This window comes from Triticum aestivum, chromosome 5B (genome assembly GCF_018294505.1).
Source record: "Triticum aestivum cultivar Chinese Spring chromosome 5B, IWGSC CS RefSeq v2.1, whole genome shotgun sequence".
NCBI classification, from domain to species: Eukaryota; Viridiplantae; Streptophyta; class Magnoliopsida; order Poales; family Poaceae; genus Triticum; species Triticum aestivum.
In genome coordinates this window covers 625,212,241-625,225,266 of record NC_057807.1, presented here as the reverse complement: position 1 = coordinate 625,225,266, position 13,026 = coordinate 625,212,241, and the positions used below count along the sequence as shown (strand labels likewise).

The 13,026-nt window shown below is 44.9% G+C and overlaps 2 protein-coding genes across 2 annotated transcripts; both read left to right on the top strand.

Moving 5' to 3' along the window:
• Positions 1-4,000: 4,000 nt before the first annotated feature.
• Positions 4,001-8,876, top strand: LOC123113725 (protein WVD2-like 1). Its single transcript, XM_044535028.1, has 7 exons — positions 4,001-4,332; positions 5,659-6,085; positions 6,687-6,772; positions 7,087-7,180; positions 7,292-7,363; positions 7,837-7,947; positions 8,396-8,876. The coding sequence occupies exons 1-7, from the start codon at positions 4,247-4,249 to the stop codon at positions 8,606-8,608; spliced, it is 1,089 nt and encodes a 362-aa protein (XP_044390963.1). The 5' UTR covers positions 4,001-4,246; the 3' UTR covers positions 8,609-8,876.
• A 446-nt stretch (positions 8,877-9,322) lies between these two features.
• On the top strand, positions 9,323-12,265 carry LOC123113724 (myosin-binding protein 1). Its single transcript, XM_044535027.1, has 3 exons — positions 9,323-9,725; positions 9,859-10,650; positions 10,748-12,265. Exons 2-3 carry the CDS (start codon positions 9,936-9,938, stop codon positions 11,989-11,991), a joined length of 1,959 nt encoding a protein of 652 aa, XP_044390962.1. The 5' UTR covers positions 9,323-9,725; positions 9,859-9,935; the 3' UTR covers positions 11,992-12,265.
• The last annotated feature ends 761 nt before the right edge of the window (positions 12,266-13,026 follow it).

Here is a 13,026-nt window from a genome sequence, read left to right as displayed (position 1 = left end):
ATAGAAACATTAATGCTTGGTATAGAGAGCTTAAAAAGAAGATTTTGAGTACACTGGATAGAATAGATAAACAATGTGAGGTATATGGTCTAACTGATGCTGACAGGGTGGAGCAGATGGAGCTCAGGGCTCAACTTGATAGACTCCTAAGGCAAGAAGAGGCTAAATTGAAATAGAGGGCTAAGATTGATGATATTTTAATTGGTGATTGCAATACTAAATACTTCCATGCTAAAGCTAATGGAAGACATAGGAGGAATAAAATTACTATCTTAGACAAGGATAAGGGGAAGATAGACGGGGAAGCAACTACTGGATTATATTACCAGTTTTTATAAGAACTTATTTGGGCACCCTAGGGTGTCACATATTTCTTTAAATATTGATGATCCTGCAATTATGCCTCTACTTGCTAAAGAAGCATTGATAAGTGAGTTTTCATTGGATGAGATTAAAAAAGCTGTGTTCCAGATGGCCCATAACAAATCACCTGGTCCTGATGGTTTTAGTCTGAATTTTATCAACACTTCTGAGAATTGATAAAAAATGATTTAAAGAGAATGTTTGATGACTTTTATGAAGGGAATTTGAATATTAAAATGCTCAACTATAGGATTATTACTTTTCCCCCAAAAGTAAGGATTCTAATCAAGTTAAAAAATATAGACCAATTTGTATATTAAATTTAAGTTTCAAAATCTTTACTAAAGTATTGATGAATAGGCTTAATATGGTTGCTGGTGAGGTAGTCTCTGCAAGTCAAACTGCCTTTATTGAAGGCAGATACATAATGGATGGGTCGTGGTTTTGCATGAAGCTTTGAATAGTGTGCACACTAAGAAACGAGACACTTAACTATTCAAAGTTGATTTTGAAAAAGCATATGATAAAATAAAGTGGGCTTTTGTGTTTCAGATGTTGAAACGGAAAGGCTTCCGTGATAAATGGATTGATTGGATCATGGGGACCATTAGGGGGTAATATTTGTATCATAGTTAATGAAAATTATGGTTCTTATTTTTCAACTCACAAAGGGATGAGGCAGTGATGTTCAATTTGACAGTTAATGCTTTGGCAGTTTTAATGAATCATGCTAGAAAAGCTGGCTTGATACAAGGTAGAAAAGCTGGCTTGATACAAGGTTTGTTGTCTGAGAGTTTGGAGGGTGGTGTCAATATGTTACAATACGCAGACGACACCATCTTCCTTATGCAAGATGATTTTGATAATGCTCATAATTTTAAATACATGGCGTGCCTTTTTGAACAGATGTCTGGTCTAGAAAACAATTTTCACAAAAGTGAATTGTTTTTATTTGGTGAAGTTGCTAATAAAAACAGGAGTATTCTAAAAAAATTACTTGTCCAGTAGGTGATCTTCCTCTGAAATATCTGGGTCTTCCTATTGATAAGAAAGTATTAGAAATAAACATTGGAAACCTCCAAAAGAGAAAATGGAGAAAAATGTGATACTTGACAAGGTAGATTGTTGGCTAGTGCTGGCAGAATTACCTTGATCCAATCTTCTTTGACCGGTATACCTTACTTCACGATGTCCTTTTATGGGTTGCCTGTTGGGGTGAATAGGAGAATGGATTTCTTTAGGGCTAGATTGTTATGGCAACAGATTATTGATAAGAAAAGAATATATCATTTAGTTAAATGGTCTGAAGTTTGTAAACCAAAGGATATGGGTGGGCTGAGAATACAAAATTTAGCTTTGATGAATAAAGCTTAATTATGCAGGTGGTGGCAGAAAATTTATAACACAAAAGGGTTATGGCAGGAGGTGCTGAAAGGGAAATACATTAAGAATATCTGCATCGCAAGTGTCAAACACCGGGGGTGGGGGGAGACTCACAATTTTCGAGTGAGCTCTTGAAACACAAACATGGTGGATAGGACCTAAATCTCTAAAAGATAGTTATCATAGGTTGTATAATATTTGCCTTGACAAAAACAAATCAGCTGTTGTAGTTTTGAAAGGGGGTTTGAGTAATATTAATGAGGTCTCTGTTTGGGGAGTCTTTGGAGCTCTGCACTCGTATCAGAGAGGCTTGTGAGAGTGTGACTTTAAATGACAAAAATATATAGTTAGTTGGACTTTGATGGATAATGGGAGATACGCTGTTAAATCATGCTATAGATACATGATACAAAACGGGGTTAAGTACCCACATAAATTTCCGTGGAATGTCAAAATGCCTCCTCGGGTAAAGGTGTTCTTGTGGCTTGCACAAAGAGGATGCATCCTCACTAAGGACAACTTAATCAAGAGGGGATGGCGTGGTGATAGTAAGTGCTCCTTCTGTGGGAGGGAAGAAGATATTAATCATCTCTTTTTCCACTATTCTGTTGCCAGGATGTTGTGGATGGTTATGAAATGCTCATTTGCTATGCATGGCATTCCGAGAATATCAAAATCTATTTGGGGTTTGGATCAGAAAATTTGAGAAAAATGATAGGGATCTCATGACAGTAGGAATTTCTGCTATTTTCTAGACTTTGTGGAAACCTAGAAATAAAGTTGTTTTGATAATAGAAGGGTCACTGATCCTTGCGTTCCAGTTAATTTGATTATTAAGTGGTTACATGATTGGAATGTGTTGCAGAAATACCAAGAAAAAATAAGGCGAATGACGCCGGGCGTAAGGCATGTTGAGTAGGTTGCGAGGGAGATCTTCATAGCAGTGCATGGTTGGAGAACGGGAGTGTCAAGACTTGCTGCTCCTTGATTTCCTCCCTGATGAAGCTGAATATAAAGATGAAGTTGCTTCTCTCTAAGATAGCTTGCTCTTTCATGTTCTATGCTTTTTGTTTGGTATTTGTAATAAGACATGGCATTGCATCCTTCCTTGTGTGTTTTTGATACTTGGCTGTCTCGTTTGTCTCCAATAAGGTTAGCATCCCCTGACGCCTGTGCCGGGGCAAAGCCTGTCTACGTGAGCTGTTGGGAGGGAGGGAGGGATGGCTCCTTATCTCATAGTAGCTTTAGCCATGTTTAGTAGTTCCTACTTTGCAGTCTTGCAAGACATTGTGGTTTCTTTTATATGGAAATTGGAGAGGGAGCTCTCTTTATAAAAAAACATAATACAACCATAGATGTTTACATACACACACATACATCTCGTACTATGTTGAGAGTGCGACCTGTTGTCTTATGGGCACCGACCACTAGTTGGACCAGTAGAGGAAGGAAGGAGCCCCTACTGCTTTTAAATTTGAGAGGAAGCACAGTGTGAGACACATGTCTGATCTCACGAAATTGATCGATATGGTTAGATACCGCCTGCAAGGATAAAATCCGTGGCGGCCACTAACTTACGCTTGTTTCTCGGCTCCAAAATTCAAATACAAGGGTTCCATATTGGTCGAAAAGTCTCGAGGAACTGAATGGAAAGAATTTCTAAAAGCCATGAACGGCTGCTTAGATACTTGTTGAGACCCTGCTTTTTCACCTTCTTCGCCGCATTACATATCTTCGGCTCTCATGCATCTGATCATCTCCACCGTTATTGTCATGTCACCTTCCACTCTGCATCTTCCCACTCCCCGACCACATCCCCAACCACCAAATGTATTTGGCCATCGATCGCCACCGCGTCATGGCGGGGCAGTCGTCGACCTAAGCTAAAGAAGGCGTCATCGTTACCCGTGTAGCCGCAGGTTAACCCGGGAGGTATAGGTCATGGTACCAACCGTCCGGTTAACGGTCACTCGAGCCAAGCACCCCTCGCCCCTCCTCTTGACACACATCTCAATGTTCATGTATCTGCACAGCTGTACCGTCCAGTTGGCGTGAACCGGGTGATGATCCCTGCAACACCATCGCCAGCCAGGCAGCCAGCACTGCACGGTTATCTACGGAAAGGTCCAAAGTCCAAGCCAAGTCACCTCCACTTACACGTGAGCTCTCCGCCCCACAGCCCGGCCACAGCACCGCCCCCGCGCACCGAGCTCGAACGAAGCACCCACCCACCCCACCCCCACCCAACCCCTCGAGCACGGGGGGAGCCACACAGCCAGGCGCACACACTCGATCCCACACTCCCCCGCTCCCTCCCTCCCTCTCGGCACCGCGGCGAGCGAGCGAGCTAGCGGGGTTGGTGGAGCCGCTCCGCTCGAGAGGGGGAAGGCGACCCACGGTGGCGGAGGCAGGGGAGACCACGAGGCCGGTCGGGCCGGAGTCCAGCAGCAGCAGCAGCGGAGCGGAGCGGGCCGAGCTCGTCCCGGCCACCCCTGTGGCCATGGCGGCGAGCGGCGAAGGGGGCGGCGACGCGTCCGCCGCGGCCCGGCGCCGGTGGGATCTCAGCACCAAAGGGGCGGAGAGCATGTAATGGCAGTCTTACAGTAGTACCAGTACCGTCTGCATTCTGTTTGCTGCGTTTTTGTTTTTCAGGAGGGGATTATATGGGCGCCGTTCCCGAGCAATGTCGGAGCTGGAGCTCGTCATCTGGCGTGCCGCTAGATCTGTTTTAGCTGCGCACGATTCATGCGTGTTTTTGGTGGTTTTTAGGGGATTCTTTTTCTTGGTCTGGGAACTCTAGATTGGGCGACCTAGGGTTTCGTATTGGAGGACACAGATTCAACATAGCCCACAAACGCCTTACACTGAACTCAGGTTGTAGGACAAGGAATGCTTTCAGGAGCCAAACGCAGTTTCTTTTTTAAGATTTTGGTTAGGAGCCCAGCTCGTCATTTTTTAGCTTTGAGAACTTCTTGTTTCCTTTTTTGACCTTCCAGAGGCATAAGTTTGGACGAGATGGATATTCCATCTTCCTCTAGCAAGCTTGAATCATTCTAGGGTGCATGGGAAATTTCCGGTGGATGTGCGCTCCTCAACTTCCACCGGCAAATTTTAGTTGTATATCTTGCACATCTTACAGGAATTTTTAATTGCAACTTTTTTTAGTCACCAGCTTTTCCATGTGAAGATTTTGAGATAGTGTCTTAGGTGGCCTTGGCTGTTAGGATCGTGCAAGTTGACTTTTTAGGATCCTTTTTTACATATTATGTGGATGGTCGATATGCAGTTGAGATCTGGCGATCTTTGTCAACAGTTCTTGGGCATCAGCTACAACTTCCATGCGTTGTCAAGGAAAAATGGATATGTATCTTGTTTCTTATTAGATGCTTGGTCACATATTTTTGTTATCACACATCTTTTCCTTTTTTTTTTTTGAGAACATCAAGACATAAACTGGCATGCATTTTTTTCCTAGAGCAATTCGATTCAGATGTTCAATTTGAAGAGTTATGAGAAGTGGAATTGAGTATCTTTATGCAGTTACATACCTAAGATCTGGCCAAATTTACAGAAGTGCTCTTTTGTTTATACTTCATTGTCAGTTGTCACATATATATGTCGGCATTATGAGTCTTTGGGATTGGCTATCATAATGCTCAGGTTATAAGCCTATCATTTGCTTGAATACACTAAATGCACCTGACTCTTAGTTCATTATTGGAGAGTATTAGAGTATTTCTGTATGTGCTGAGTTGCTTGCACGATACTTGCACCGAATAGTTTATGAGATTGCACTTTTTTATTTATAGAAGGTAGTTGAATCCCCCAATGTTTATCCATTTATTCCCTCTCATTACAATTCCTAGAAAACTCCAGCTGCAGAGCTGTACTTATATTCTTTATTTTCTGCAGTCCAATTGTGAAAGAGGCTGCGGAAATCTCCACGGACGAAGAATCAGATGGTGTTGTTATATGCCCACCAGATGGCAACACTCGTGATTGCGAGGAAGTTGTTAGTGGCAGTGATCATGATAGTTCTCCAGAGGGCCAAGTAACTTCTGTAGAACCGGCCATAGACGGAGAAACAGGGGAAGACAAGCTTATAAACCAAGATTCACTGAAGTTGATCGATCAAGAAATGTCTGCTCTTCCTAAGTCACCAACAAAGCCTAGTATGTCTGGATCAGAGAAGTCTAAGCGTACTGTTCCTCAACCATTCACACTTTCAACTCAAAGAAGGGTCTCTGGTGGAGGAAATGGTGGTGTTGCTCATCCATCCAGTAATGGAGAAAAATCTGGGCAAGGAAGTAGTGCCTCTCCAGCAAGCATGATAAAGAAGGTATGTTGGCGATTTCTCTATGCTCTATTGCACTGTATCATGATGCAGCTAATAATGTGCCTCTAGTCTTGATTTTATTAGACCACAGTTCTTAATTTGATTTTTGGCCCTAACGTTCATGCATGCTTCATTGCTATGGAACGTTAGCTAACTAGATCATACAGAAGCAAGATTGGCTAGCCAACTTATCGGTTGAGGTTTTGCTTGCGCATGCATTGGCCATCATTGGCTAGAAAAATGAACTAGAGTTGCCAAAAAGTTGGCCCTCATCCACACAAAGACCAATATTTTAGACATAACAATTTTTTTTGTATTGTACACTTTGGTCACAATCCAAACATACCCCAGATCATATGAGTTGGGGAAGAGTGTAATATCTTCTGATTGAAGAGCTCCTTTGTTGAAGTTTATTTGTCTTTCTTGTGTCGTGGAACATCTTAAATTTCTTTTATGAACCTGAACATATGCACGCATATTAATCGATGACATGTGTCTTTTCTTTGTTCCTGACTGATGTTTCTATTTGGCTGAAAATGTCATCCTGTAAGCTTTTTGTAGAGAGTTTGTTCTATTGACAGAACTAATCTGGGTATTACCGCAGAGTACTCTGGTGACACCCAAGAAGATGTCACAACCTGGCCTTACATTTCAACCTCAAGACGACGACTCCTGTTCAGTGACTTCTTCGTATCCTTTTCTAATTTACGGTCTACACTCTACACTGTTCTATCATTATGTTCCTGTAATTTTATTTTTTGGAAGATGTTCTTCCAATTTTTGCATACCAAGGCTCAAGGCTGAAAGATGACTGGAAAATTACATTGTTCTGGCAATTTGTTTCTTACGTTTTCTGGAAGATCTTACCATTTGTGCTATGAACCCACAAGCTGTATCTTCTCAGTTGACATTGTTTTGTGAACTGAAAACATTGCCTACATGATGTTTCCCTCCTCGTAGCAGTTTGAAACAATTGATTATGTATTTTCCTGAGTTGCACAAAGAACCACAGCTTCAGCACGAGCTGGCCGAACTAAGACAACCGTTGCCTTTGCTCCTACATTTGTATGTGACGACCGTGCTGACAAGAGGAAAGAGGTGTGTATGCAATCTGATTGCACTGTGCCAAGACAAGATGATCATAACCATTAGTAGACAGTAGCGATTTTTTTTTTAAATCTGATACTCACATTATTACTAATTCTTCAGTTCTACACGAAATTAGAAGAGAAGCACAAAGCTTTGGAAGCTGAGAAGAATGAGGCTGAAACAAGGAAAAAGGTAAGAACGTACTTTTGTTTTGTATGATGGAACATTTGAGTTATTTGTGCTCTGTTCCACCCTGGTAAAGGAAAAATGTCTTGATTTAACACGGGCATCCTTTGTTCTGTACTACACTTAAACAAACAGATTTTCCAGCATTACTAGGCGATTAGATGCTTGATTGCATATGTTTATGTCAGAAATAGAATCGGAATTGATATAGAACTATAATCCCTATGATGAAAATGTAGTTGTGAGGATTTGCATCTCCTATACATTGGAGGTTTATTTGTACATTCCCACTTGGCCATAGCAGTGTATGTCTATCAAGCTTATTGAATAACATAGTGTTCAAGCCTAGGTTAGACTCTTCTGAATTCGAGCCCTAGATTCCTAACAGCTTGCTACTGCCAATTTTTTGACCAACATATCTTTGAATCTTTTGTTATTAATATTGTTACTAACATTTCTGATGTTCATTTTTCCTGTAGGATGAGCAAGAAGCGGCTTTAAAACAACTAAGGAAATCCTTGGTCATCAGAGCAAAACCCATGCCAAACTTCTACCAAGAAGGCCCCCCTCCAAAGGCTGAGCTGAAGAAGGTAATTCCCATATCTTGTATTTCCGCATAAAAATTGTACTTGCAGTTGCTTACTTGCTTATACATGAAAATAAATCACAATCTACATTTAATGGATGTGGTGCTTTCTAGGAGAATTCTGTATATATCACCGAAATGAGCCAATGCCTTATAATTAATTAATGTGCTGTTTTTTTCACCGAACAACACATGTTGCCCCTAATGCAAAAGCAACCCATTGAATGATATCATAGGTGTAATTTGCTTCATAAATTTACATCTATAAGGCTTTCCATTTGTGTTATAGAGAGTAGATGTTGATGCATAGTTTTATGACAAGCAGAACATTTAACTAACTTCCCATAAAATTTTAGTTTACTGACTACTGGCAAGAAATATAACACACCCGATGGACTAACTTTAAACTATGCTCAGTCACGGATTTACATTTTTGGTTTTGTTCTGTGAAGGTGCCTCCAACCCGTGCCAAGTCACCAAAGTTTACAAGGAGAAAGAGCACCGGGGATGGCACACCGGCGACCCTGGAGGCAGTGAACACCAGCGCGGCATCTCACAGGGCGCATCGTCACAGCATGGGGAATCCTAAAGACGCCAAGAAAGCGCAGTGCTCGCCGAAGAGCGGCGTAGGCGCCAAAGCCAGAGCCGTCAAACCCGTGAGCTGAATGAAGGCCCTCTGAGAAGGAGGAGCATGGAGCAGCCAGCCAAGTTCGAATGTCGCTGTACAAACCCTAACTCAACGTTGTCTCTGCTGTCGTTGTGTTTCGCGGTTAAGTTGATTCATGTAAGGTGGATGTCAGTCAGTCACTCGGTCGTTTGATGATGCCCTCGACGAACAAATTTGAGAGCTGAACTTGTTGCATTGCCCCGCTGGATGTTTGCTTGCCTGGGTCTGGGTGGTTTGCTGATTTGTCCCATGTTCCATGACCCCCACCTTGTCTGGTGTTGTGCTCATGTTTGTATTATTGTTGCCATGGTTTGAGTTCTGCAAATTTGTCGGAGTATCTTCGGGATCAGACGTGGCGACCATGATAAGGGTTGGGCCAGTTCTACATCTAGTATAAATTTAACGTAAGCGTCCCCATGACATGGCCACCCCAGGGAAATACTTCCTCTGTCTCAAAATGTAAAATATGTGTTGACACCGTGACCGTGTCAAAAAACGTCTTAACAGGGGGAGTAACTTTAAGCGCCATATTAAAGGTGAGAGAAGTAGCATTCATTCACTCCCTTTATTTTCTCATTCATTAGGAAAAGAACGGAGCATTGTTACTCCAACTTGAAGGGTCTCAATTATTAGTAGCCTTATTAGCAGATAAAACTGACTTTTCCAGGCTCCATTTCCTGACCCGGTTTCAGAAATGAAAAAGAAAAATACTACGTGGAAGGAAAAGGTTTGGATGGGACACAGTGGGCATATTTAAATTGAAGAACCCAGAAAGCCACCCTGTTATGTTTTGTGTCGAAAAGAAAAGATCATCATCAGCAATTCAGCATTCAGCTGTCGCCTCTTCTTCTTGGTCTAATCTCGTGTACATTTCCAACCAATCTGGACGGAGTTCATCCCTCTCGCTGTCCCTTTGACTGGAATTATTGCTAGTATTGGTACGCGTAGAAATCTCTCTCAGCCTTCAATTCTTTTCTTGTTTATTGGACGGTTTCGTGGTAGTTGGCGAGTGGTGCTCAGGAAAGAAAGAGGGGGAGGAGATCTGGGCTTTGTGTTCTTCCCCTCTCCTGAATTCCCTCCTCCTGTCCTGCCAAGTCAAGGAAGATGAGATGAAGGTATGGTGTGTACGCATGTTTCTTGATTCATCCATCTTGCCCATTCTGATTCTCAGTGAAGAAGTCTGTTCAGATCCTATAGATTGAGTCGAATCAGCATGCGTGATCTTGATCTGCAACCTGTCTTCCTCAGGAAAGAAGCGGCCTGTGTACTCATCAGTGGCAGCCTATCCATCCATCCATCCATTCACCCCAAGGGAAGATCAATCAATGGCGCCAAGAGCAAGAGCTACCGGCACGGCCTGGGGATCTCACCGGCAGCAGCTCTCTGCCCTGCTATCCTCGGCGGTCCTGGAATGGGTGCTGATCCTGCTGATGCTGCTGGAGGGCCTGCTGTCGTACCTGGCCACGGCGTTCGCGCGCCTCTGCAACCTCCCGCCGCCGTGCCCGGCGTGCGCGCGGCTCGACGCCGTCCTCGGCGGGGCGCGCCCGGGCTCCTCCTACCGCGACCTCCTGTGCAGCTCCCACAGGGCGGAGGCGTTCTGCCATGATGGTGGCGGCGTGGGCATCGGGGAGGTTTGCAGTGGAGATGTTTCAGGGGGTCGGCTCGCCGTCGACGACGGGTTCGATCGCGCCGGGTACAGTGAGCTCAGGACCTCCGACTCCGAGTCCGAGCTGAGAAGAAGATCGCCGGAGGACGCTGCCGCCATCGATCGGTTGAAGGAGCAGCTTACTTTGACGCAAGTTCAGAGTGGCGTCCCGGACAGAACACACGCTGCTGAAGATTCAAGGGAGTTGGGCAGCATCATTCAGACAAGTGAACTTCCCACAAAAGATGAAGAATCTCACACGAAGGTTGCAGATAGCGTTCTTCAATCCGAGTTAACGCAAGTTCAGAGTGGCAAATTACACTGTGAAGATCCAGACAGCATTCAGACAAGTGATCTTCCAACAAAAGATGAAGAACCCCATACAGATACAGGAGGTGTGTGCAGCTTTACCATTGACAACCATACATACCATCTGTTAAATTTTGTCCTGCCAATCTGAATTTCTGACAATGCTATCTTTCTTCCATGTAGATGATCATAACCCAGAAGAAGATGTGTGGCACAATGCTACTGACACTGGCGAACCGTCTGAAACCAAAGCTGCAGCAGATGAGCCGGACCCTGAATTTTCCGACAGGGCCACCACACGGCAGGATTCCTTGAGAGTCCACCAGCACCTGAAGCTGCTGCTCTCGCAGCTCTCCACTTCTTCTTCTTTCCGGGCGCCCGACAGCCCGAGCGTGCAGGAGCAGCAGCACGAGCAGGCCGTGCTGCGCAACATCACCAGGGCGCTCTCCCTGCAGCGGAACTACTCGGGCGTCTCCGACGGCAGCGTGGCCGGCGCTGAAGGTGAGGCTGAAGAGTGCGGCACGGTTGACGAGCTGAAGCGGCGGGTGGAGCTGGACCGCAGGTCCATGGCGCTCCTGTGGAAGGAGCTGGAGGAGGAGCGGAGCGCGTCGGCGGTGGCGACCAGCCAGGCCATGGCCATGATCACCAGGCTGCAGGAGGAGAAGGCGGCCATGCGGACGGAGGCGGCGCAGTACCGCAGGGTCATGGAGGAGCAGAGCGCGTACGATCGTGACGAGGCTGACCGGCTGGCCGGCGCGGTAAGGGAGCTCGAGGCCGAGGTCGAGGGATACAAGGCCAGGCTCAGGGACCACGAGATCGTCGGCGAGATCCGCGACCATATGAGGCTCCTTCCGTGCCAGACACAAGGCGAGACGGGCGGTGTCTCCGGCTCCGGACCGGCCGGAGAGGAATTCTCCGGCGGCGGCTCCGAGGACGACGAGAACGCGCGCGCCTGGAAGCAGCTGAGGGGGCTGACGGACAGGCTCCACCGGCTCTCCAACAACAGCAGCGGGATCGTCCAAGAACCGGAGCCCACGGACGTCGAAGAAGAAGAAGAAGACGGCGACGGCGGCAAGGAGGAGGACACGACGGAAGCTTCGGTGGTCGGCAAGCGCGTGAGGAACGGCGACAACTTCACGAAATGGCAGCATCTTCAGTCCATCGAGACGACGAGCAAGGGCTCGACTCACGGCCACGGCCACCGCGGAGACGACGGCGGCGGCGAGGGCGACGACACGGCCGCACTGGAGGAGGAGATCGGGGAGCTCAGCCGGCGGCTGCAGGCGCTGGAAGCGGACCGGAGCTTCCTGGAGCACAGCGTGAACTCGCTGAGGAACGGGAGGGACGGCGAGGCGGTGGTCCACGACATCGCTCGCAGCCTGAGAGTGCTCCGGAGGACACTTGGAGAGGACACCATGGCTACCTGAAAGCTCCAGTGGCGAGGCGGTGATTACTTCTTCAACCTTTGAACTGAAACCATTTCGTGATCAATCTGCTGCTAGAAGTTAATCTGAACTTGTTATACGAATTGACCTCAGATCGATCCAGTGATCATCACTGCTGCCAATTTCACTTTTGATTCTTGTGATTTGATCGGCTGGAGTTCGAGCTGATCGAAGGTTGTGAATGATGTAGGCTGTAAATAGTGATGAGGCTGGCTGACTGTACAATAAGCATCTGTGCATATATTTTTTGCGTCGAGTGTTTGTTCTGCAATGCATTGCAGAATCAGGGTGCCTTTTTTAGAGATTCTAATATGTACTCCCGCCGTTTCCAAATACAAGTCTTTTTTAGAGATTCTAATATGGAGTACATACAGAGCAAAGGAGTGAATCTACACTCTAGAATACGTCTATATTCATCCGTATGTAGTTCATATTCAAATATTTAAAAAGACTTATATTTAAGAACAGGGGGAGTACAAAATTTTATCTTGACGGGTTTGAAATATTATGAAATTTCGCGAGGATGTAAGTATGATGCATATCTAACACGGTGTAAAATTTCAGATCAAAATTGAAAGTGCATATCTAGAAGAAAAAAAATGACACGTCACGGTGTGAATAGTAGCTAATGCGAACCAGGCCTTTAATTCAACCCATTTTCTTTATGACCAATGATTTGTCATTTTTAGCTCTCATACTATGTCTCGAATTCGGATATTAAAATTTGTTTTATGATAGATTCTTGTTGCAATTAGAACATAATTTATGTTTAGAATTTTACAACGTTCATAGAAAAACTAATTTCAAACGGGTGCACCAAATACCCCCCCCCCCCCCCCCAAGATATAGATAAAATACATGTTGCAGAAATTACACACTAGATTTAGGTGTTCTTAAAGAAAGAAAATAAATATTTGGCTTCTCAACAATTAGTTATTATATAAACTCTAAAATCAGATAAATGCCTCTGACCATTTTGGACATCACCCTCGTATGATTTTATGAAACCGGTTCTCT